The sequence below is a fragment of the Etheostoma cragini genome, chromosome 11 (genome assembly GCF_013103735.1).
Source record: "Etheostoma cragini isolate CJK2018 chromosome 11, CSU_Ecrag_1.0, whole genome shotgun sequence".
In the NCBI taxonomy this organism is placed as follows: domain Eukaryota; kingdom Metazoa; phylum Chordata; class Actinopteri; order Perciformes; family Percidae; genus Etheostoma; species Etheostoma cragini.
The window spans coordinates 5,916,974-5,944,266 of NC_048417.1; the positions used below are offsets into that span (position 1 = coordinate 5,916,974).

Consider the following 27,293-nt stretch of genomic DNA (forward strand, 5'->3'; position numbering starts at 1 on the left):
CTGTTACCAACATGGAGTCATTACTCGTTTTATATTATCATCATCTGATAGAGGTTCACTCATCACAACTTGTATCTGGTTCTGTATATTTTCTGCCCAATTTAACATGATTGGTATAGATAATTATTCACAGTAACCTCCATGTACACAGATGGAGCTTTTTTATAGAGTTCTAGTCTGCAGAGCGTGTCTTTGCAAAGATGAATTTTTAAAATAACACACATATCAAAAAGGTTGTGTTCCTAGCACAGGGTTTTTCCTGCCTAGAGTAAGTTTTGGCGCCCCCCAGAGAGGTTTTGGCCAGCGCCATTGGAATATCACGACCGCCAAAACGTTGGATTTTCAGCAGCCAGCCTCCCTCTCCTCCCGTCTGGTAATAGTGCTAACGGTAACTGTGTTTGCAGAGTCAAAGTGTACCTGACTCTCCAGGTAAATTGGCAGATGACAAGGTTTACAGGAAAACATCAAGATGGATCGTCGACGAGTTGCTCAGTATTAGCTCACACATAAAATAGCATCCTCGTGAATTAGCCTACTGTTGCTAACGTACTGTACATGCATAAATCCCACATGATATCGTTCTTTATCGACAAAACATCAGGCTTACTTATTGATGCACGCACACAGTAGTGTTCACAATGTTTGTCCAATGAGCGGAGAAAGGAAAGTGTGATAGCATTCCAGGTTGACGGCTTTTGCTCTCTTGCTCACGACCGCCGTGTCCAAGCCGAGGCGCAGAGCACGACCTTACTGCATGCTGCGTTTCTAGTCCAGTTAGAGCAAGCTACTACTGACAGGGAGAGGGAGGGAGGGGTAGAGAGAGAGAGAGAGAGAGAGAGAGAGAGAGAGAGAGAGAGACTGCATCTGTACAGCCAATCCAGTCTGCTCAAAGCAGTGTTCCTCTGCAATAGATTGCACGTGGGGGGGACGGCTACAGAGCCATAACGTGAGGTACAAGGTCATGGAGCCTTTTATACGTTGTTGTGTCTCTTTAGAAATAAACAACGGACAAATGGTCTTTAAACGCTTCAGAGTTAAAAGTTGATCGCTGTCAAAGTAGCGCCAAAATGAATGGCAGTCAATGGAATGCTAACGGTGGGTGAGTGCTTGGTAGCGTCCAAATAGCGCCATAGGGGGCTCCGTTAGAGAGGAGAGGTTTACCCTCTCGGTTTTAACACCTGACGCAAGCCGTACGTTAGCATGCATGAAAACCAAAGATTCAAGTTCATTTAGCAGCATTGCCGTTACTCCGCCTCTCTGTTGAACACTGCTATTTAACATCACTGACAATTTTTTGTTTATCAATGTTTAAAAATAGAAAACATTACACTTCATAATGTTTAGTATCTGTAACGCCATTGTATCATTGTACAAATTAGCAACATCAGTAATAGCAGTTACCTGATGTAAGTCATTCTTACATTTTTCAAAAAAGGAACAAAATGTTCTACCTGGGAAAAAGTAGCTGTTATGCCCTCTTCATTTGATTCATACTAATCAAATGAACTGGACTTTGTGGTCAATTGTAGTTGGATGCAAAACCCCACTTCCCGTGTTGCATTATATCATCCATCACATTTAAAATGTAGAATTGCCAACAAAATATTGTTTTTCTTGATATAAATTAATACTTTTTCTCCATAAATTTGTGCATGAATGTACCAGAATGGAGGAAATTAACGCTCAAAATGTCCAGACACCACCTTCATATGTGTGTCCCCATACTAAGGCAGGGAAAAAAACTTTAGTAAAACCGTAGTATGCAATTTAGGCAATAAAATTGTTGCTTATGCTAAAAAGGAAACCTCTTTAGTATATTTACTAAAGCCGTATAGTGTAAAGCATAAGTTATTTTTTTGATCCGATGCAAACAATCTGTGGAATTATCTGTAAAATACTTGATTTATGAAATAGTTGATTGCTGCAGACCGAAATGGAACACATTATTAGTTCCTCTGGCAAAAAGAATCCCAGCAATGGGATGCATACAGTAAGCACTAAAATAACTCCACAGCTGTGTTCGGTGGATAATGTAATGTTATTAATATAACGTTAGGGTTCAATAAGTTTCCATGTATAACATATTCCCTCAGTTGAGAATGAAATCACTCAGCTCGTTTCCAAGGAGTTAATTGCTTTTTAGCAAATTTCAGACAACAGACACGATGTTATATAGTCTTAAAACCTCAAAAAATTACAATTAAGTATTCACCTTAACAGTTTATGATTTTGTTTATGGCATCACGGTAATTATTGCAATCATAAAAGAAATTGTGTGCATATTCCCCCTTCTGGCAGGTGCAAGACAAATAAAAACATACTAAAGTGAAATAATGTAATGTCCACAACACTGCTAAGTGCTCACATCATTTAGTACAAAAGGCAACATTTTGGACCCTACTGGGTCTTCCTCAGGCAAATGGTGGACTCATTTGACAGAGGGACATATGTAGGCATTGCAATCAGCTGGCCCAACATGTGACTTCAATTAGTTTGATTAGATCTAAACAGCCAAGTATTCCCACTCATGGCTCAAAAGAACACTTTCAGATATTCAGACTTATACATCACAAAAAAGGGCTGCGTAAAATTCAACGTCCCCAAAGGAGTACAAGACATTGCTATCCATAAAGAAAAAGAAAAAACAGAAAATCAGTGGAAGGAAAAGTTCCATATATTATATATATATATATATATATATATATATATATAAAAGCCTACCACAAACATTGAAAGAACATTACACCACACCTTCATTAAAACTGCTGCAATACAGTGAATGCAGAAACAGACCACTTCTTACAATAATTTAGTATAAGACTGGCTTGATATCAAATTCTTCATTAAGACCACGGGGGGACATTGTATTTAAAAAATGAATCCAAAAAGTCAGAGACCAGTTTTTATGGTCGGGCCATCTCCGTATACCTGAACATCTAGGAAACTGATGCAGTGTTTATCATATTCCAAAGTAAATTTCAAATGTTCATTTCAAGAGTTCAGATACTAATGGAAGCCCATTCATTCATCTACTATGCAGTCAATCAGAAAAATATAAATTAACTGCTCGTGGTATATAATCTTAGGGAAAAATGGATTTCAGGGATGAAGCACAAATTGGTTTTCAAAGAAAACCTATGTATAAACAGGCATGGTTAGGAACCATTTTACTTCCCATGGAAGTGCCTTTCCTCTGTATATAGAACTCATCTTGAAAACAAAAAAAATAATAAAGGTCAAAACTATTTTAGCCAAGTCTAATGTGCACTGAGCGCTGGATTTTGGCTCAGTCACATTTAAAAAGAAAAAATGTTGGAGGGCTTCAAGGCCACTGTCATGTCAAATATTTTGTACAAACTCTGAACATCAAAAGTAGCCAAGCTGCCAGAGGTAACTTAAATGTTTCCAATGAATTAATAAAATCAATAGAGTCACGTAGCCTATATAAGAAGGAAGGGTGACCACTTCTGATTTAATAAAAATTGTAAACATAGGCAGATGTATTCTCCGTTGGGCTACGATAGCCGTATAAATTGGCCTTGCCTTCAGAGGGATATCTAAGCCCTTGTGTATTTTGGGGAGTGTGTAAATTACAGGGATCACTGGATGTCCAACTTTAAGAAACTCAAAGACATTTTTGTCAAACTAGTTGGGAATGTACCTGGATCTTCAAATCAATCTGTAGGATCGGGGGATCATTTCTCACAGAATGTTAATACAAAAAACAAAACAAAAACAATTCTTTTAATTTAATTTTCATAAGGCACATCATTTTGTAAAACAGCTCCACCTCATCAGCAGGCAGTAGCACAGTCTTATTGTCCTCACTCAAATCCATACATCCACACGTTGTACACTTTGTATTCCATTTTCTTTTTTAGTTGACCCTTTACATCATACTCAACTAAACAGCAGTACGTGTCAGAGGAGACATAGCGGTGCTTGGGAGGAATGAAGGTGGACCTTTTTTCCAAAAAAAACTTCTGGAAATCAATAATAGTCTCAAATTCATTAGTGAGGGTGGTTGGAACAAAACTCAGTCCTTTACTTGAGGTTGACGTGCAGGTGTCAGGCAAAGTTTTTTCAGAGAGATTAAATACCGTGCTCTCCTGCTGGTCTGGGTACAGGGCTGCCTGTATTCTCAGGGATGGGACCCCAGAGCAGGAAGGCGAGGAGAATGCAGCAGTAAGAAATAATACAACTTTACTCCAAACAAAAAGAGTCTTACAAACAGGTAAGCAGCAGGTACGTAAATCCAGAGACACAGGAAATACCGCAGTAAGGAATACAAGGGAGACCTGACACAAAAGAACCCCACGAGGATCTGACCAAGGACGAGGGGAACACAGGCACTAAATAAAGAGGGTATTGAGATAACAAGAGGCAGGTGACGCAAGGGCTGGGCAACAGGTGGAAGATCAGGCAATCACAAAAGAGGAAAAACACAGGAAGTAAAACTGAAGACAAGACTGCACAGAAAACCAGACTATCAAAATAAAACAGGAAACAGAACATTCAGACAGTCACAAGACAGAAACTAAACACAACAAGGGAGCAACCAAGGACTATGACATGAAACAAAACATACACAAGACCAAAACAATTACATAATCACAAGGACAAAATGTAGCACAAAATATCACAACCATCACACTTCGACATTGTTTGTGCTTGGAAGCAGGCCCGTTCTCCGCCAGCAATGTGGATTTTGAGGTCTTCTGTGGGCGTATCCTAAGACGCTCCACACTCCGATTGGCCACTCACATCAGAACCTAAATCATACGATGACGAAGACAACCAAGATTAGTTGTTTCCTGGTTGTCGTTGGCGTGCAGGTCATGTGCGTTGCTTATGTCCCTGATTCTGCTGGGATTTGTCTTGAGATTCTTGTTTCCCATCCTTCCAGAAGTAGACTTTGTTCTGCTTGAAATCCTCAGCGTCCCACGCAAACTTGGCTTTGTTGACACTCCTGACTTGCTAGTGCAGTCAACACGGTGGCGTTCTAACTTCTTCTTCATTTCCCCGTGTTTTGTTGTCACACAGCACTTTCAATTTGATTTCTATTTGCTTGAAATCTTCCCTTGTCGAGTCCAGTTGAGCAGTGATTTCATTGATATCGAGGGCTATCAGGTTGGTGCATGATACATAATATTTCTCACCAACATGTGCAAAATATTGGCTTATACTGGCCTAAAGCAGGTGCTTTCTGTAGTCTCACACCCTGAGGATTCCTTGTTTTTCTTAGATAGTCACTTAATGGTACAGAGTGCAGATGCAGTATCATCTCTCGTTCTTGTATTTTAACAATTTATGTCATATCAGTGACAGTTGATAGACAGGAAAGTTGGGGGGATGACAGAGCAACAAAGGGCTGCAGGACAGATTCAAACCCGGGTCACTGCAAAGGCCTCAACCTACATGGGGCACACGCTCCTACTGGGTGAGCTAAATGTCACCCTGTGAACATACAATTTTGAGGTAGGCTGCTTGTTCTTTTCTTGAAAATTTAAAGTGTATGCTACTTTCTACTTCTAGCCTAGAGAAGTCTAGAGAAGACCCGCACGATTAAATAATTTAATCCCCATTCAAAATTGGAATTAAGACTGCAGTTAGGAGTCTGACTCAAATGTTTTGCACCAAGAGATTTTTATTTCTGGGCATTATTTAGGTCAGTTACTTAGCTAAATCTTCTATCAGTATTTAAAGTGTTCATATGGAGGAACTGCTGCCAACTTAGAAACTTTGTAGCTAGATTTGTCCATTTATTTCCACTTCTTTAAAAAAAATCAAGCAAAACATGTTTTCACCTGCCAGCAAGGGCCTTAAAGCATAAATCTCGCTAAATTAGCCCGAGTCAAACTTTCGTTTAAAAGCATATTTAGGACGGAAGCGCCACTTTTAAGATCGACCGTATTCTCGTCATTGGGTCAAATGGCCTTTTGAATGGGAGTCGTAGGGGCTCTTTTATGCAAGCCTCAAAATCACTATTTTCATAACACTAAGAAGGTTGTACATAACATGAAACTTTGCTCTAAGTATTACCAGGGGCTCTTCACATAAACCCGAGCATTGAGAACATTGTTTGTGCACACAGTTTACTAAAAATAAAGGTTTTGAACAACTCCCGGTAGCAGTTGTGTTTTACGCTGTCCGCCATTTTCCCATTCCAAAACAGGTGATCTCCGAATGTAAGTGAATCGACTCCATAGGAGGAAATGTCATTCTTATACAAGGTTCCTTTTTCAACTATTAGGTCAGTGATTTTTTTTCATTAACGATAAACAACAACTTGTCTGTGCATTTATTTGAAACTAAGCTTTAGAAGCTTTCCATCTTTACTCTGCTTCCTCAACTATTTGACTTGCTCAAAAGACAGCGACCTGAAGAATAACGGCTACAGTGAGTTGCTCAAAATCTTTCTTTTTAATAAACTCTGTGTACACAAACAATGTTCTCAATACTAGAGTTCATGTGTAGAGCCCCTGGTGATACTTTGAGCAAAGTTTCATGTAATGCCGAGCCTTCTTAGTGTTTAAAAACAGCTATTTTGAGGCGAGCACAAAAGTCCCCTAGCACTCCCATTCAAAAGGCCATTTGACGAAAATACGAGAATATGGTAAATCTTAAAAGTGGCACTTCCGTCATAAATTTGCTTTTAAAGTTTGACTCGGGTACATTCACAAAAAGACCCCAGGTGTTATAGTTTAGGCATTTTGCTTTATTTTTGCTCCTCCTTATATGGTGGTTCTGTCTTGTCCCCTTGTGCTTGTGTCCTAGTTTCCTCCCCGGTCTTGTGTTGTAGTTTCTGTCTTGTGTGTCCCTTGAGTGTCTGTATGTTCTATTTCCTGTTTTATTTTGATAGTGTGGTTCTCTTGTCTTTAGTTTTACTTCCTGTGTTTTCCCACTCATGTGATTACTTGATGTCTTCCACCTGTTGACCAGCCTCTCGTTATCTCATTCCCCAGTGTATTTAGTGTCTGTGCTCCCCTTGTCTCTTGTCAGATCATTTTGTTTGTTTGCCTCTTTCTGCCAGTGTGTGTTGCAGTCTCCAGATCCCTGTTTTTGGTTTTCTTTTTTTGTCTCTGTTGCCTTTTTGGATTTTTGATTTTGGACTTTGTGTTTGCAGTTGTGGATTCCTTTTTGTTTTCCCTGTGTTTTTGGTTAAATAAATCCTCAACTTTGAACTCTCGTGCCTGCCTGTCTCTGCGCTTTGGTCCTCCTTCCCTACACATCACACTTGGTTGCATTTGGGCGAGAGTTCCGCTTTAACTGGTTCTGCAAAACACGAGAGGTTAATGCAATCTCTCTCCAGAACCCCCGAAGATGTAATCCCTCACTGGCTTCTTAGCTGCAAACACCAAGAACAATTTTAGACTTTTGATTGAAATTACTGCCGGGCTGCCACAGAGAAACGACGTGTGTCAAAGCCTGATCTAACTACCTGGTTGAGGTCAAATCATTTTACAACAGAGGATTAATGAATATATTCACTTTTATTATTAAATTATACATCTATACAATAGATCCTTAATAAAACTGCAGCTATACAAATCATTAAGAAGTAACCACGTGATATTACCGATTGCAATTTAACCAAAACATTGGGGAGGTATGTATTCATTTGCTGATAACGGGAGATCTGCCGACCATCACGTCTTCAGACATACTTAGACACCAAGGACATGCACAGATGGGGGCCCAAAGGACCAAGACCCTATCGTTTGACCATGCCACTCTTCTGTATCACTTCCATTAATGTAGTGTTAAGCCAGACGGTGGGGCTCCAGGATGGTAACAGCATTTTTTTCTCTTTCAGTCCATCAGTGCATTGGTCCAAATGAATTGAAATTTCGATCGTTTTTCCTTGACATTTTGTACAGACATTTAAGATTTCTAATGACTTAATTCATTCATTAATGAAAAGATATTCATGGAAAAAAAATGCGTTCCCGTCAGCCTCAGATTCAGCTTTTGTTACAATAATGTCTAGCGTGTTAAGCTCAAACTACAACTAACGTTGACAAAGACAGCTAACCTGCCTAGGAGCAGCTGAAGCCAATGGATAATAAAGTCCTAAATCTATAAAGCTGAGCCTGATAGCTGATTTTGACATTTTCGCTTTTCCTGTGGCATCATCTGCAGATCAAACTTAGTATTTTTAGCCCCACTAATGGTAAGGATCTAAAAAAGAAGAAGCAAAATCTCCATTTTTCAGCCATGCGTTCATTTGTGTACATTACAGGCTCACAGATTGGCTTTAGACTTTTTGCCTAGTTTGTGTTCGTGTGTGTGTGGATTCTTTTCTTAGGATCAACCAGTGTATGATAAGGTATATAAAAAGTATTCTGCTTGAAATATAGAAAACACCACTTATCCCTGTAATCCAGATAATAAATAAATCAACACATTATGTCATAGTGGCCTTTTTCTTGGTTGCAAAAAAAAAGCTCTAAGCACTGCTCGCTACTGCTGCAAAATAATGGACCAACTGAACTTTTGCACCAGTACGTTTTGAGTTTGGTACGCACTGAGTCTGTACTGTGATGCTTCTTAGAAATATCACAGCTTTGCACTTTGAGTCCAAACTTCTCCGGCCGATTTGGCTTTTTTTTACACAACCAAGCTAGCAATTAAGATAAAAGCCGTACAATCTCAAACAGTGGTACAAAAACTCACTCTAGTACTGTGACAAAGTGTAGTAGGTTAGGTTGTGAAGGACACACTGACCCTGGAGTTTACTGTAGCTGTACAAGCACCGAAATAAACTTGCTGCTGTGATTGATTCAAACTACTGCAAACGTGATTTGCATGCTGGTTGAACCAGTTTCTGTAAGTACTTGCTGAGCGCAAAATACCATCCTGTACATACTGAACTGCTGTCCACTTGCCAAAGAACACCAAAGATTGGGAGTTGCATGATTTGCCAGATTTGATACCAGCATCAGTGTATGCAGTTTTTTTAGCCTGCATGTACCATTAATCTTTTACCTTGATTTGATACTGTATTTGTTTTTGCTTGTTTATTTTCTGTTTTGGATCCTACTGTATTTTAACAAATGTTTGTGTGAAGCACTTTGTGACGGTTTAAAAAGTGCTATATCAAAAAAATTATCATATTACTAGCTGCTGCAAAATTAAAATGTACATCCCTTACTGTTTGTGGTTATGTGTATGACTGCTTTTGTATTTATTTAAATATGACAATCCTCTCCATTTCTTATTTCTGCTATTTTCATGATAAGTGATTTTGGACTTTTATGTAATTGAAAAATAATACGTAAGCCCAAATTTAACCCAAAATTAAATTCATGAGTAATCAGCTAAAAATGTCCTACAACTTTATATATGTGGTCTAAACGGTGTAGTATGCTTTCTGAGGGACAAGAGTTTAAAAAAAAACTAGAAAACCTGAAAGTATTGGGATTTACAGATTGAGAAAAGATTACAGGATTTAGGTATGTCCATTTTTCCATGCTATTTCTAACAGTCCGAGGTAAAATAAACCCAGTGAAAGAAATTAATAAATTATTGAAAGTCACCCTTTACTGATGGTCAACTGGCCGATGTTGGGCATGACTGGGACATTCAAATATCCGTTTATTCTATAGTAGTGTGGCAGGTTGCAGAACTGAATGATAAGAAGCTCCTCTCTATGTAAATGGGATTGCTTTTGTGCAAATCACAAAAACAACTTTGAAAATGTTCAAATAAAACTTGTATGCAAATTAGGCACTCATACAGGATAGGCAGTATTGTCCCCTTTTCGTCTTCTACCACATTCACCGCCACTGAAAAAACAAAGACAGCAGCAAATGCACGCATATCTTACAGGCCTGACCTACATTTCCTGACTCGCAAGTACAATTTTAGTGAGTCCCACTGTACTGTGGAAGTCTTCAGAATTTCATGGTTTCAAACAAAATGTTTTAAGTTGTGCGCATTCAGGATGGACAGCAGCCTTTCGCTCGTTGCACTCGTGGTGTCCCTTTGTCCACCGCTGCAGAACATTCATCTTTTTGCTTAACACATTTTGCAACGACAGAAACTACAGCAGCTCGATTCTGACAGTTTCACCAACATCAAATACACTAACAGCTGTAAAGATTCAGCCACTTGCTTGTACTGGAGCATTACGAGAGTGGACTAACAGGCTACAGTTTTTTTTCAAAGTGTTCCTGGGAGACTTCCAGGGCATAGAGATGTTTTGTAGAAATCCAGCAGCAGCACATCCACCTGTTTTGACCTATATAAGAGAGGTAAGTTTGTGGCTGAGGTCCACAGAGTGCACACTGCAGTCAGATGTAGTACTCCTTCATGTTGTCCCTAACTGAGTTGTTGAGGTGCAGCTCTGTCCTGTAGTCTGTGTACATGCTGTGTCTGTTCTCCTCTTTGATGCTGCTGCTCCTCTGGGCCCGCCTCTGCTGGTAGAGGAGGCGGCTTATCACAGCCAGAGCGCATACAGCAATGAAGACCACTGCTGTGACCACACCTGAGAACACAGCAGGGAACAGGCATTAGTAGTGACCAGGGGACAATGCTGCCAAACAGGGCTGTCCTCCTGATCCTAGTCTTGCATTGCCAGACCTCCCTCCACAGGGCTGCCGGGTAGGGTCTGGCTAGTCCATACAGCAATCCGCGTTGGGAGAAAAACATGCTCTGGTTTCTTGGTATTTCCTTAAACCAATCACAATTGTCTTGGACGGCACTACGTCCCGGACACAATGGCGTTGACTCTGCAAAACAGCCTCAGAAAGGAACTTGTTTTGGTGTACGTTCAAAAGTTATTTTAGTTGTGGAACAGAAAACTCAGATTGGACAGAGAGTCTAGCTAGCTGTCTGGATTTACCCTGCAGAGATCTGAGGTTAAATAGTCCTCCCAAATCCATCGTAGTTTAGATTGCAAACTAGGGGTGGGACAAATAATCGATTCTTAGATGCATTGCGATTCAATGGTCATTCTGATAAGATAATAATAATATATAATGTGTATATATATATATACATATATATATATATATACACAATAATAATAATAATAATAATAATAATAATAATATAATAATAATGGATTATTATTATATTAATGTTTTTTCTAAATGTGTTGATTTTTTTTTTTTTTTATTAAAATTTTCTCCAGACACGTACAAATCAGAAAACAGAAGGACTGAAAGAGGATGGGATAATGGACCACAACTTAGAGTTTAGGCATGAGTGCAGAAAAAAAACAACACACAAAATTGGCTAGAGGACAACAACAATTAAATTTGGCATTTACTATATACACATGATATAATAAAACATACATAAAATAATTAGGCGAAACACATATAGGCTGTTCACGTCATCACATTACATATGACCATGTCATGTTTCATGTTCTAAGAAGCCAATTCTCCACCTTTAAACATGACGGAGCCGGAGTCCATGTGATGGACGATCACATGGACGAGCATGTTTAGGCATTGAATGCCTACACAAAGAAAATCTGTAGACAAAATATTTCATTAAAACTTGTGACAAATACTATATGCTTTATGTCAAAAAAACAAACATTATTTTTTAAGTCACGCATTGAAATGTACCAAAAACAAGATTGTTGCTTTGAGATGCATTGATAAACGGTTTAGAATTAAATAGTTGGCCTCTGAATCGGAATCAAATTGTGATCCTGATCTAATTTGGTTACAGAAACGTCCATTTGCATTGACTCAGTTTAAAGCTACAGTATGCTATTTATAACTATTTTATAGTAATGAATAGTTGTTACATTCAAGCCATTGCCAGATGAGTTGATATGAAGCTAATTAAGCTTATCAGCTCAACAAAGCTCTCTCTCTATTTCTCAGTAGGGCTATGTTTACAAATTGTGTCGTCCGGCAACTTTTGATATAGTCTCTATGGTAGATATGGGGGACCAGTAACTTCCAGTAATGCTTTTTTTTCTCTTCACACTGCATTTTTTAATGAAACAAATGAGACACAACGTGTTAATTACTGAGCACTAGAGGTGCTGGAAGGCACATTGTGTTACCTTTGGACAAGGCCAGGCTTGCTGTTTCCCCACTGCCTCCGGTCTTTATGCTTAGCTAAGCTAACCATCTCCTGGCTCCAATATTACCGTTCGGCTCATCTAACTCAGCAAGAAAGCATATAAGCACATTATTAAAATGTTACATTAAGCCAAACCCTATTCTGCAGCTAGTCACAAAAACATTGACCCGTTCCGTATTGTGTTGTTACGTTTGGGGTTTTAGATCTGAAGGGTATTTCCCAAAATGTGGACCTATTCTTTTAAATGATTTGATTTGTCTCATACTGATTATGCAGATCAGCTCGGGGATATCTGTCAACCGCAATATTTGAGGAGATGTAAAATGCAAAGCTAAGGTTTCAGGTTTAGAAAAGCCGTGAAATTGCCGTGAGTGGCAGTCATGAAAATGAGCTTGAGTTATTACGAGCCCAGGAAGAAAAAAATAAGAAAGAAATTAACACAGAGGCAAATGGAGAGAGAATGACAAATAAACAGCTGTGACTCATTTTCAATTAAGCAAAGAAAAATAAACCAGCACAGAAGAGAGACAAACAAACCTGCTATCACAGCCAAATCCTTCTGGGTGCTGTTGCCATGCTGCTCCTTATCTTTATTTGCTGTTACAGTTTGATCTGGAGAAACAGAAACAGACAAATTAACAGACGTTTATGTCCCTATCAATAGGAGACACGTGTTTGACAGTCATTGGTAAAAGAAACTGAAAGCTCATGTGCAAATAGGAGCCGCTGCCTGTTTCAGTGTAGAGTGCACAAGAATGCAGCCTATAACATGCTGGAATTAACTGGCAACATGAACAGAGCTCTGCAACACCAGCTACGGTGCTCCCTATGGTGCTCCCTATGGTGCTCCCTATGGTGCTCCACATGGTGCGCCGTCAGGTGAGCGGTAGTTGGTGGTTCAGTTACCCGGGAATAGGTGAATGTGTGTCGGGCACAGAGCTCCACAAGCTGCCGGTCATCGTCGGTGGTTCAGTTACCCGAGAATAGTTGAGTGTGCGTCAGGTATAGAGTACCGCAAGCTGCCCGTCATTTCGGCAGAGATAACCATTAATTTAAGGCAAGAAAGAGTGAGCATTATGCGGTGACGAAAGTTAAGTTTAGGCATCAAAACGGCTAATTAAGTTCAGGAAAAAGTTTGTGGATGGAATTAAAAAACTTCCAAGGAACCAGCACCCGGGTCTGAAAGTCCTGTGTGTTAACGCCCACATCTGAACAGGCTGCATCCGTACACAACAATAATTACATCCACATCCTTGTTATGATTGAACTTTTGTTGGCTGTGTATGTTTGTTTGCGTGAGTTGTTTCTGTAATATTTTTAATGACTATATATTCAAAGCCTGGCAGAGTTTGACCTGCGTTAAACCCTGGTCAGAAGGAGGGCAAGCCAATTTACTTAAACATTTAAAATCACACACTTTAAAGTTTAAAGATGAATTTGAGACTGCACAAATCTATGAAGCAAAAATTAAACAGCTGCCTGGAAACCTACAACAACTGTGCACGGACAGAGGGGGAGGGGGGTTACAACTTGCAAGGGGTTTTAAATATGAAACAACAGTCTGCTCGGACACAGCTCAAATTATGTGTATTTTGATTTGTAGGGTGCTTTTGTGCAATAGTCGGAACAAATTAATCAAACAAAATAAATGACAATAAAGATGTATTTTGTGTAAGTGCAGAAGTGAGACAGGAGAGTGAAAATAACACAGATGTTAAGCTTCTTGAGTTTTTTTTTATTCTTCCTTATCTTTAATAGCTGGTTAGAGCAGGATGAACATTGGATTAGTATTTTTGTATTATTTAAAATGGTCTGTTTGATTTATTTTGTTTGTTGTTGATTTAGTTGTGGTAAAGTGTAGAGGTAGGACCTGATAAGCCGAGGGCTTCTATCTATCCCTTTTCAAACAGGTCGGGTGTAATGTTGACATTTTAAAATTTTTTAATGTATTTCCCTTGTTCCTTATTGATTCATTCACTCAGGGTGTTGCTGATGAAGGCTTAGCTGATGTGTGTTGACACATTTAACCTGTGTCAAAGTGTCACACTTGATAATGGCGAATAAGCCTTGAAGCGAGTGGCTGCTAGGTTCGTTACATGTCAGAGCTCCACAAGACGAGCCCTTTCATCTATCTGCCAAAGCGACGACACAATTCTGTGCATCAGCCAACGCTGAGCTCAAGCTGGCGCCTCGACAGACAAGACAATTAGGACAGCATCTGAAACATATTTATCGTTCATGATGTATTTTAATATACTGTATATGTTTTGGTAATATGGGTCAATGTAAGCAACACCCAGAACCCGTCCATTTTGTGGGCGACTTTATGTCAAAACGTCAATTGCTGCACCATAGTAAAAAGCTCAAAACATAATTGTGTGCTCCTTAATAGTACAGTGCGTCTGCTCACAAGGAACAAAATATACACACAAATAATTAGGAGGGGAAATAAAATGTATAGCGTAAAAATGCATTTGTGTTAAGATCCACGTGTAGACAGCTCCATTGGTGTTGCATCTGTTCTGTGAGACAAACACAGCGGGATTGTGTCTTTTTTAAGACAGTCTGTAATTAACTTCACAAGTTACAAGTTTTAAAGTACCCATAAAAAATATTTTTCCTGGATTTGGGGTTTTATTCTGTGTCTCTTGTACACCGCTACAAACTTGGAAAAAAATACCTTTCCGTACTGTTTTGAGTGAGATGTAATTATGAACCTGAAAATGAGCTTAATATTGTTGCTTTAAAGAACTGTAACAGTTCAACAGGAAGCCAATTAGACTGATAGCTCTACCTATGCGTTGATTTATTCATTTTCAGAAAGTCTGGGGCCTGCGACACAAAGACAAGTTTTTTTTTTGGCTTCACTCAGGTTTTCTGGTAGCAATTAATAAAAATTAAAATAAATACAAATTTACACACATTAGAATAACACAAATACACATAAAGTAGACGAGAAAAAAATATACGTATATACATATAATATACATATGAGAATAAAAAGATTTATAATAATAATGATAACACCCTTATGTAAACAGACAGTATAGTAACAGAGATATACAGATAAGTATAGGGTATAATAGAGTATAATATAGTTAATAAATAAATAAATGTGCATAGTACAGAATATTGTCCAGTGATGACTCACATTGCAGAAGCGGCTAGCAGTGCTACATTATGATGTTGCATTAAAGAGTCTGACTGCTGCTGGAAGGAAGGACCTGCAGTTTCCATGTTTGCACTGAGGAACATATGTTGTTTAAAGGTAACCCACCCAAAAGAGTTCACCCTTTCCAAAGTTATCGGATCATTTCTACTGCACACCTAACACGGACAAACAAGTCGTTCCATGAGCAGCAGTTCCCCCAACAGACAGTAGATGCTTTCTCCAAAAAACTATTTGTGTCCTATACACATCAATTCCGATTTTCCGATTTATTTCTCTAACATGAACAGTCTATACTGATGTAAAACAAGAACATCCGAGCGGTAGTTGCTGGTTGTATTAAGCTACTACAGAGCTCCAGAACGCAGCCTACCATCAGCAGTTATGAGCCGGGTACAGGCACCGCTAGATGACGGTCCTTTAAGGGGCCATGGTAATTGAATATAGCCAGAAAAAGTGAGCGTTGTGCTGTGATGACAGTTAAGTTTAGGTGGTTAAAACACTCCTGCAAATGAACTCCGCTCCCTGGCTTGAACACAGTCTTTTATGTTGACACCATGTTGTGCTATTTCCTTTTGATATTATTTTCTATTGGATTTTTAAGTTCATGAATAAGTGTTTTGGCATGGCTAGCTGAGTGGCACCATATCCATGGTATTGAAAGGAAATATTCTTGCATGTGTTGTTTTGTTGTGCATGATGAAAAAAATTGTTTTTATTCTCCAAATCGCACACTGCCCACACCAGTTGTTTTCTGTGTCAAAAAGCCCACAGGCGTCTGATGTGTGCTTCAGGTGTAGGTAAACAACGGGAAAATATGCAATGTTGTGAGTGGAGGTTCACTGCAGCCAGAGAGGAGAGAAAGTGGCCAGAAAGAGCTAAATAGATAAACAGCAACAACACAGACTTGACATCTTGTAACAGGCCAAAAAAGAAATTAATTAGGGCTGCAACTATCTTTTTTATTTTTTTTAATTGTTGATTAATTTGTCACTTTTTTTAATTAACCGTTACATCTGTGAAATGTCAGTTAGTACAAATCTCTCTATATAATTTCCCTTCAAATAACTTGATTTGCCAGTCACTCATTCGGATATTTAATGCACAATGACATAAAGAAAAACAGCAAATCCCCACACTTAAAACAGAAAATGTTTCTGGACAAATAACTGGTAAGATCAATTAATTATTACCATTTTTTTTGTCATCAATTAATGGATTTTGTTGGGAGGGCAAAGCTGTCACCTTTTTCATCTCACAGTTTGTAGGCCTAAAGAAGAAAGCTCTTGTTTTGGAATTTGATGGGAAACTCCTTCAGTTTAAATGTTTGTGCATCAAAGAGTTGCCAGCTTGTGTGGTTGCCAGCGTTTGTTGCTCAGCATGTTCCTTGATCTGGACATGACTGGCGGCTGTCTGCGTGGGCGAGTTAAAGACGGGAGTGTGTGTGAGTGTTTTACCTTGCAGTGTGTGCGAGGTGGATTCCGCCAATGCTCCACAATTTGATTGAACCAATGGACCCCGGATAGTGACCAATGAGCTTCCTCGATTTGTCAGCGCCGCCTTCAGCGGTGCAACGTGATTGAACTGGACCGAGGACAGACAGCCAATGAAACCTTTAAAAGCTGCTTGCATTACTTCCTCATTGAGGTTCTCCCTCCCTGCAAGGATACAGAAGATGGGTGAAAAAAATATGTTATGTATTTTTTATGAATAACAATAATGTCTGTATCAGGGATGGCTAGGGTTGGGTACCGAGACCCGGTGCTAATACGTCACCGGTGTCTTAACGACAAGTACGGACCTCATTTCGGTGCCACTTAAACGCCTGCGCTGCCCTCTGATGCTCCGAACCGGACGTTACAGACAACAGAAACCCTGCCGCATGTCACGTAGTTGACAGCAAGTAACGTTAGCCTACTGTCAGCTAGCCGCTGTGAAAATGCTGACAGCTAACATTAAGCAGTGTAACACGTGTCTGTCTTTCACTGTAAAGGCTTCCAACACCGGGACGTAAACAGTAAACAGTCTGCAGCTGCCATTGTCGGTAAAAGAACCCAGACGACGCGTTTACTTAACAATCGCCTCGCCAGCCTCGTGGTGCATTCAAATTATTGTAAAGTATCCTTTTCCCATCTACGTAGCGGTTGTTTTTGTTGTTTACCTGCAATTTACTGGTTAAATAACTTATTGTTGTAAATCATTTCATTTTGACCATATGGCCTTAGCTTTAAACAAGCCATATTAAAATGTCGCTTTGTGCTCCTAATATATATATATATATATATATATATATATATATATAGTATATTAATAAAATACATTCTAAATCTTTTTAAAAGTATCGGTTTAGGCACTGTTTAGGCACCCTCAGCGTATCGTTTTAGCATCGTCATCGGAAACAATCCAAACGATACCCAAGCCTAGGGATGACTTGGGAGCAATTTTCTCAACGTTGCAGGAGGACTTACTGGTGACTTTGCCCAATGTCAGGGATCTGATTAAGATCAGCTCTGCATCAGATGACAGTGTGTACTTTCTGTGGATGTCCTGGTCGATCTGGTTGAGTGAAGAGAAATCAAATAACAAGGCAATTACAAGAAATGTGAACCGATGTAACACCGGCAGCAGCAGCACATTTCAATACATTATAGATTGAGAATCGTCTTCTCTACAGCTTTATGCAAAACCTCATCCGCCCACATTTAGCTCTAAAGCAATTTAGACCTTTCACTTCTGCACTACCATGCTGACTAAGTTGCATCATTTAACGCGGTGATCTGCAATAAAACCCTGCCTGATTTTGATTGCGTCCAATTACGTTTATAAAAATCTATAGAGGAGCTGACGACCAGGCTAAGAATTGATTTTATCGCAGAGGAAAATTCCTTTAGATACCATCTCACAAAAGTGTTTGGATAGCAGGTAGAAGATTCAACTATCTCACCGATAAAGTTGTGTCATTGTACAGAATTAGATTATTTAATCTAATCAATAATATTTTTATTTTTAATATTAATAATAATTGAATAATCCAATCTAATAATTAATGACAATGTCTGGCTATTCTATTATTTGCCTTGACCCACGTTGTCAATGTAGCCACATAATTGATGAGTACTTTATCAAAAATCTCATTGGTAAACTTTAAAATTTTTTTGTAAAAGCACAAATTCTCAACCGTGCAATATTGTCACAATATTGACATTGAAGTATTCAGTAAAGAATATTGGGATATCTAATTTCCTCCATATCGCCCAGCCCTAGGTAAAGGTAATGCAAAAATATCGCCAGCAATCGCAAAACTTGAAGCAAGGTAATGCCAAAGCATTGCGCCTCCCGCAGTGACCTATGGGTGCTCCCCACTGCTCACCTGTACATAGAGGTTTTTTCCCACTCGGTGAAGTCTGATTCGATGGAGTCGTCCGTCTGCCAGGTTAGTGAGGACGGGGCTGAACATGTCTGGACTCCTGTCTGTCTGAAGGTGATACCATATCTGCAGACTCCCTGGACACAAAGCACGAAAAAGACATCCTTTCAATGGACATGTGTAAAAGATCCCCATCTGTGCCACAGACTCACGTCCAGTCCACTGACATGAAAACCCTACTTTGTCTTCAAGTAGTTGAACATTGCATTATAATGCCAAATAGGAGAAGAGAATAGACCTCTTTACGGAAATCATTTGGCTGCAGCTGCTGCTTATATATAAATAGACCGCTGTATCTAAACTTCTTCAATTGCTTTTTAAGATACACAAATATTTATCTCATAGCTCTTCGCTCCCACACAGAATAAGTCAATATGTGCTCAGTGTTCCTCCCACACACACAATCGTTGCCAGATCAAAAAGTCAGATAGCTATGCATTGTCAAGTGAAGCTGGGTCAATATTACAATTCCCGGTCGGTAGGTGAAGGGTTTTTTGAAGTGATTCATTTCAAATCCTGAGAGTACTCCTATAGATGAAGGTCACTGGATGAAGTGTCTCTTCTGCCCTTCAGTGTTTACAGAGACCCGAGGAACATGGGAGTTCTGATTTACCACAAAAGAGTGTTTTAGGACACTGACTCTGACTCTGACTAACAACTGCACTGTCACTCAATATGATTCTCGGAAGTTTGGATACAGCTTAAAGGCTGTCAGCTTAAAGCTTTGAAGTCTTTTGGGTGTCAGAAGCGGAAAACGCTGAGATATGGCTTTTGACAGCAGAAAGTACTTTGCAAAAAATGAGGACCTTTTACTGGATTTTTCTCAAGACCCAAAGCAGGTCAAAACAGCTTAGTCCATTTGCAGTTGGGTCTTTTAAAAAAATGTTTTCCATTGGATATATAAGGACTTTTAGTGTGCATATGTTCTGGTGTAACGTGTAGGACTGAAGAAAAATGCAGAGGAGGAGCAGAGCCGCGGAGGGTAAATCTATTCATTAGCCCATAATCAGTTTGCCCACAGTTGAGGGGGCGGCTCCGCTATTATAATTATGCTGGCAGCAGCAGGTAAGATACACATTAGCTGTCATATTCACTGTCAGCCACACTTTCTGTTCTGCTCAACACCTCTCAACGTGCAAATGAACTTGAGATTTCCCAAGAATTATTTTAAGGTTTTAATATGGTAATGTTTTAATTAAGTGGGGCCTGGGTGGCTCAACCAGTGGAGCACGCGCCCATATGTAGAGGTTTAATCCTCAATGCAGATGCCGGGGGTTCAACTCTGCCCTGGGGTCCTTTGCTGCCATGTCATCCCCCCTCTCTCTCCCCTTTCATGTCTTCAGCTGTCTTATAAAAATAAAGCCCTAAAATTCCGAAAAAGTAATTTTTTGGGCAAAGTCCACTACACCTATGTGACGTACACTCTAGTGAAGCCGGTCGAAATACGCACACAAGTGAGCCACGTCTCTGTGCGTGACGTAGTGTTTTTCCTGCATTCCATTATGACTTGGTAAAAGCATGCTGCATGCATATTGGCTCACTGCCTATGGATTATAGGTTAAGTGCCTAAAAGTTCAGTCCCCATCCCTAGCAGCTGTAAAGCTGTACATTTTAAGTGAATCAGGACAGTTTAAACGTATCACATTAATATTTTTCTGTATGATACAAAAACGAAATGGAAGTCCTTGCTATTGGTTCCTGCAGGAGGTGACCCTAATAACCTTACCCTGGTAGCTGAGTGCAATGGGATTTTGATTGAATCCTTTTCATTTATGTGGATTTTTCGGCCTAAAAATGACAACCTCTGGCGTATCTCATTTGTGGTGCAAATGTAAAGTGGACCAACCCACTGTCAAGGCAGCAATCTCTTATGTATTTATGCAAAATGATTTGGTAACCATGGTAACACATTTATGTCAGCCTGTGAGTGCAGGGATTTTTCTTGAGAATCAGAAACTGATAAACAAAAAAAAATAAACAAAAAGTTACATTGGAGAACAGTGTTAGGAGTGTGTCCTTCCTCAACAACCCATACAATTAAATGTCCTATTTTGGTCTTGTTTCTACCCACTTGTCATTATTTACTTCATATGAGATCCAGTTGAAGTTTAAAAGGAACACACCAACTTATTGGGAGCTTATTTACTGTATTCCCCAGAGTTAGATAAATCCACACATACCCTTCTCATCTCTGCGCGTGTCGTGACTCTGTCTGGCGCGCCCACCACTAGCCTTGCTTGCTACAGATGTCTGAGGTAACCGGCTCCAAATAGCTACTGCTCCCATTTAGTGACTATATAACGCCAACATGTTCCTATTTGCATATTGTGATTTCTATAGTCATAGCGTGTACATATAACAAGGTCAAATGCGACACAGCCATATTCTAATCTCATACTAACTGAGAACTATATTATTGCTTCAGCTTCTGAGAATATTGTTTGACTTTCATAAAAATGTTTACTGAGGTAATAAATCAAGTGAGAAGTGGATCACTTTCTCATAGACTTCTGCAGAAATCGATCTCCTTTTGTAACCGAATGGGACCCTTCTTGCTGGAATTCAGATAGAATGCAGGTTTGAGGCACTTTCTCGTTTGCAGCACTTTGCCGACCCGGATGCTCGGTCCATTAATATTTACAGTCTATGGGCACACCCTTATACTCAGCTTCTAAATGGCTTGTAGTGCTGATCTACTAGGTGCTGTGCATGTGCAACTCCCAGCGTACCCAACAAAGATGGAATAGAAGTGAGATGCCTCACTCTGTAGCTAAAACAAAGAGCTTAACACACATGGTAAAAAGAGGAGCTGCTGTTTTTAGTCACCTCGCCAAAGAGTAGTAACATTACGTTTTGAGTTGATGGCAAAATGCCAAAAAAAGTGAGATGCCAAAATGGATGCCAATAAGAGTCTGAATGGAAAGTTTACTTTTTTAAATTGCCAAATTGTTCCATTGACAAGACCAAAGTGATCTGTGTGTTTTGTTGTTGTGAACTGAGCCATCCTCGCAGCACATCCAGTCTGAATTACCACTTGATGGCCAAGCACACAGCTGATGCCAATTTTCCGCCTCCTCGTCACAGCCAGGTAACCGGTATTGTTTATTCTTTCTGAAATAAGAGGCTGGGTTAATGAGCCTCTGGTGAATAAAGATCAGTAAACTGGCTGCTATGTTCAAAGCAAACTTGAGAAAAGAAAGTATTAAGCCTAGTTTACCTTCCATGTGCACTTTATAATTTTATTTTGTATGGCCATGTTTTGATCTCTTAGAAAGGGGCTGTTTCTGTGACAAAGTATGTGTTTTTCACCATTTTATTAAGGGACAGTGTTCCATTGTGTAAGAGATTTGCTCCAAGTCAGAATGTTACGTGTGCAATTGAACACTACAGTATATGCCAATGTTGCTTTCAATACAAAAACACTTGCACAAAGCAAGCCGATCCACTTTTCCATGTTGATAAGAGCATAAAATGAGAAAAGATAATAATGGGACAAAAAGAAATCAAGGGGCATTTAGAATAGAGATAAATGTGCGATTAATCAATGCTATTAACTGCGATTAAATATTTGAATCATTTGGCAGCACTAATATAAATACCTGATTACGTATGTCATTGCTATAAGTTATGTCATTGCTATTAATGTGTTGCACACACCCTGTTCATGTTAAAACCTGTGTGTACCGTTCTTGGCGAGGATGACGGCGATGTATTGCTGGCTGAAGGTGCTGACAGTGAGCAGCATGGCTGGCCGCTGGGAGGTGACGAAGCTGAAGGCCACGTCCTCTCTGGCTCTGCTGCTGCTTTCTGTGGAAACACTGGAGGCCTGCGAGCTTCTGTTCTGCATCACCGAGAAGGGCTCCTGGAAGGTGTAGGTCACTGAGGACTCCATGTCGAAGGACACCGACACCTCTGCGCACAGAGAGACACAGAGGAAGAAAACAAACGTTTCAGTGCTGGGAGCCCTGGTACAACTCTTTTTGAAACAAGATTAAAAGACTGAAAGCCAGCTCATGGCCTCCAGAGGCTGCAATGTTAATTACGCCTCAAAATATTAAAGCAACAACACAACCTCATCAGAAGTGGGGTAACAAAAAAACAGTGGGTAAAGCTACAGGGAAGGCACTGTTTGAATAAAAATCTGTCCAAAAAAAAATGTTTTTTCTTCAGAGGTGTAGCAGTGTGTATATGCAGGGACACGAGAGAGCTCAGGTGGATTTACTGTATACCTACTGATAGCCAGAGATACGCATTAGACTCTATTTTGAAGAGCAAAGCTGCAGCAAAACATAATGTGTTCTGTGGTCTTTTTCTGCACACAGGAAACGTCTGTTCCCTAACTTTAGCTTTTAAGTCCTGAGATAAAGTATTGTCTATGAACTAACTCACTCACTCACTGTCTTTCTGTAACACACAAACTTGGTGGAGGGATATGGAAATGGATGAGCAACTATCACTGCTACAAATGTGAAGCAAACACATCAAAGCACATTATTTAACATCATCTCTGTGAAAAAACACCCAGACATAATGTTGACAACCAGCAGCTGCAACAAACATTCAATTCCCTCAACAAAACTCACCTAACAAGCCAGCTTGTGCGTATTCTGTGTTTTGTTGTGTGAAAAAAAGACAAATGTACCTAACAAATTAAAATACATACCTCCTGGAGTTAATAGAGAGTAGTGGAGTGTATATAATAGAAGCCACAATTGCCAACATACAAAGACGCCATTAAATCACAGTCTTGTCTGACATTGCTGCAATTACACATTTACAAGGAGCCTCAATAGTACCACAGTCTCTGCTAGTAGCACATTCACTGATAATCTGTAGGTAACTGCTGCATACAATTACTACGTAAAGTACTAATATATTAATAAACTAAATGAATAACAGAATATCAAACTGTCAAATTGATTTTCAAAGAGGCAACATTACTGGTTTAATCTCACACTTGCTGTTAATGTGACGTACTTTCATTTTGTCAAAACTTCAGAGCCCACACACAGCTGAAAGCATTTATTTAAGAAGTGCATTTTACTCCTGAAAGTCGAGCTCCCAGTGAGACATGGATCAAAGTAAGAGTCAATAACCTATAGGTGACACATCTGATAGACTGCACAACAACACAGCTAACTGTGCTGAGTTCCATGTTGTAATAAAGAAAAAATATCTTTGAACAGCAGTCAAATTTACTATATTCTGGCATGGGTGACACATTTTGTCGCTGTTGGGCAGAAAGCTTGCATCTCTATATTTTGTCATATTCATTTTTCATCACCATAAATCAATGCTATTGGTCACCCTCTATATCTGTCCGTAGGTTTTTACACAATATTCAAACATTCACACGGTGATTCCGTCACACTTTGTCTGTGAAAAATGACTAAAGAAAATGTTTTCATATCAGCCTTTTTTCTCCCTTTCCTGAAAAAAAGCAATGATATTTAACACAATGAGCAAGAGGAAACAGGGTGGTCTGTCCCATTTGCCAACAGAAATGTTCATCTCCTGTTCAGAATACTTTTTTTAAACGGGTTCTCTCTGCCGTGTCTATATGGCTCTTCTCTCAGCCTGCTGCTCTGGTGGGTTTCAGTTGTGTTGGTGTCTGTGCTCTCTTCTGTGCTCCCATACTGCAGGAGATAATTTGGTCTAATGCATTTTAAATGTTCTTGGAGTCTGGAGCCCGGACAAGTATTAATTGCCTCTTGCATTACTTGCATTTTTATTGATGCGCTGTAATGGAATAACCTTGGCAATGATTGATTATTTGTTGCAATCAACATTAACCTAATCAAATGATATTAATGGTGAAGCTTTTGTCGTCGACCGGCACTCACCTTGATTACAGGTGGTTCCACCGTAGGCGGACTGGGAGCAGTCGCACACGTAGCCGTTGCTCTTCTCGATGCACCTCCCTCTGTTATGGCAGAGGCTGCTGGAGCCGCTGCAGTAGCCGGGACAACCTGAGGTCACTCCCGGCGTCATCTTGGCCCTCTCCTCCAGATCGAAGCTAGCGCCGTTGACGGTCAGAGTCCTGATGCAGCCCAGGAAGCCTCTCTGCTGGGATGCTGTTCCTCCTAAGACGAGTACAATTTAGTCAGGGTTTTTTCCTAAATAGAAGCATTTTTGGCACCCTCCCAAAACAAGGTTTTAGCCAGCCCCAAAGGAAAATCACCAGCACCAATATGATACGAATTGAGACTTAAAAATAGCAATTAAAATCCTCTCTAAATGTGTTTAAGAACAATTTATCAAACAGCCGTTACCGTCTGAAGTCAAAAGGCACTTTTAGATGTCTTCTTGAATTCTCCTTTTAGGGTATTTGCATATAACCATCTGTCTCATGTTAAAATGTTCCGAACAAACTAATTTTTCTGTGTAGTGATGCCCAAATGAGTTCCAGAGCAATGTGCCCTAAAGCAGAAATCTTTCTCAAATCTCTTGTGAAAACATACCTACACTCAATTGTTTTGGTGCTTGAAATGAGTTTACAAAAGTCTTGGGTTCTACTATACCTCCCCAAGTTCTCTTCCACTACACCGCTACTCTGACTAACACAACGAAATCCCGACTGTTCGCTGTTCTGGCTCCTAAATCGTGGAATGAGCTCCCTATAGAAATCATGTTGGCCAAAAGCCTGCACATCTTCAGAACAAAGGCTAAAAACACATCTCTTCCAACTGCACCCCGGATAGAAAAAAAAAGAAATACTGTGTACATATATTCTTAAAGCTGCACTTTCATATGGCTCTTTGCAGTTTTGTTTAATAGACTTGCATTTAGACTACTACTTGTTGTCTGGAGTTTGTACCTGCAAGGTTAAAAGCACTTAATTGGAAGTCACTTTGGATTAAAGCGTCAGCTAAATAACATGTAATTTAATACAAGTTGCGTAATATATGAATAAAATAGTAAAGAAATTTCTAAAATGAATTTCTTTTAATTTTGCTTTTTGAGTAAAAGTGTCAAACATCGCTTGGACTCGCCGATGCGTCTTTTGTCCTCAAAGGGTTAAACAAACAGAACATAAACTTGGAAGCTAATCCAAGTTTTATCTCCAAAGTCAGGCTGTTAAACTTAAATGTAATTTTTTTTAAACCAGTTTTATTAATTTGGGGTTTTAATTTGCTTTAGCATAAAATAAATTTTTGTTTATCAAATTGTCAAAAATAGCATGTAAATGCATAGACTTCTGTCAAAAACGGTAACACAGACTCATTGGCTTTAGTCTATGAGGACTGATAATGTTTACTGCCATGGAAAGTCCCCCCTCCCCAGAAAAGGCCCATTCTGAGCCAGGAAAAACCCTCTTAGTCACTTCTAATGCTTGCTGTCTATGCTACGAAGCATCTGTGGTAATTTTACAATGATGATTCCCTTTAAGGCTGATGAGGATTTACGACAAAAATTTCCTTAATTCCACTTCTGCATCTGGGGAAAATCTGCAGGCACTAAAGCATGTGAAACCTCATTAAGACCAAATATACAACTGAATAAATTAGACAGGTTTCGAATAGGCATCACTGTGAGATGCACATAGAAAACAAACGTTTGCGTTGATGATTTATGCTTCACAGAGGTGGGAGACGGATGACTTTTAATTAAAATATACATTGTATGTGTTTGTGTTCAGAGATAAGTAACAAACAGGAGGGTATAATTTCCTTAGATGATCCCCTGAGACTGATACTCATAAAATAAAGCTTCATAATACATATTTCTAATTTGTCAGGCATATTTCTAGTGTTATATTTTCAAGACACAAAAAGCAGGGATTCCATGCATGCTTATGTTCCTAGTGTTGATATAAGATTCACATATTTCATGCTATTAATCTACTTCCTGCTGATGGCTTGGGACTATTGCCTGTAAAATGAAAGGACAGAGCATGTGTGACGTCAGCCATCGGTTTGTGGCGATCTTCTATGAGTCGTCGAGTTTGCCGTTACGGGCGCAGCCATCCCGGCTGCGGATTTGATGATATCAGACAAGAGGGAGGAGTACACACTTTCACATCATAGCCACGTCCTAAAACACCCGCTGCTTTATTGATGATTTTAAAATCAACGAGACCATAATTTAAAAAAAATCTACATCATTCTGTGTTGCAGAAGACTTAAAACTATTGATTGGGACCATACATAAAAATGTTTACTGAGGTACTAAAATGGTAAAACAATAACGATTGTGATTGCCCATAACCCAGAGCACATATTTTCCGATCGCGGAATGCTGTATGGACTGGCCACACCCTACTCTTCCTCGCTGTGGAGGAAGGTCTAGCACTGCGTGGCTAGCCAGATCGTTACGATATGAGATGGTGGGGCTTAGGAAACCCACACAATCAACACAAAATGAAAGGTCCTTCTAGTTGCTTTAATAGTGTTACATACTTTACCGGGAAGCTATTGAATATTTAAAACAGTAATAGTGCTACACTATGTGGAGTAGGTGATAAATTCACCATTAATTGCAGTGTACTGAGCTTCAATATTCTATTATCATCCCACTCCTCAAAAAGACTCCTCCATACTCCATCATAAAAAAAATGTTGTTCTTGTGTACCACAAAGGGACTACAAATTGCAGTTTTTTGATCAACCCTGCCTTGTAAAATGACAATAAACAAGCTTTGTAACCT

At 39.5% G+C, this 27,293-nt stretch overlaps 1 protein-coding gene across 1 annotated transcript in view; it reads right to left on the reverse strand.

Moving 5' to 3' along the window:
* Positions 1 to 8,273: 8,273 nt before the first annotated feature.
* cntnap5a (contactin associated protein family member 5a) overlaps positions 8,274 to 27,293 on the reverse strand; it is a 95,470-nt gene continuing 76,450 nt past the window's right edge. The window contains exons 18-24 of the mRNA XM_034885411.1: positions 24,491 to 24,730; positions 22,332 to 22,559; positions 18,591 to 18,724; positions 17,689 to 17,776; positions 16,678 to 16,878; positions 12,589 to 12,663; positions 8,274 to 10,489 (exon numbers count right to left, since the gene is read on the reverse strand). Coding sequence (XP_034741302.1) covers positions 10,296 to 10,489; positions 12,589 to 12,663; positions 16,678 to 16,878; positions 17,689 to 17,776; positions 18,591 to 18,724; positions 22,332 to 22,559; positions 24,491 to 24,730 — 1,160 coding nt within the window. The 3' untranslated portion in view covers positions 8,274 to 10,295. The remainder of the gene's footprint in view (positions 10,490 to 12,588; positions 12,664 to 16,677; positions 16,879 to 17,688; positions 17,777 to 18,590; positions 18,725 to 22,331; positions 22,560 to 24,490; positions 24,731 to 27,293) is intronic.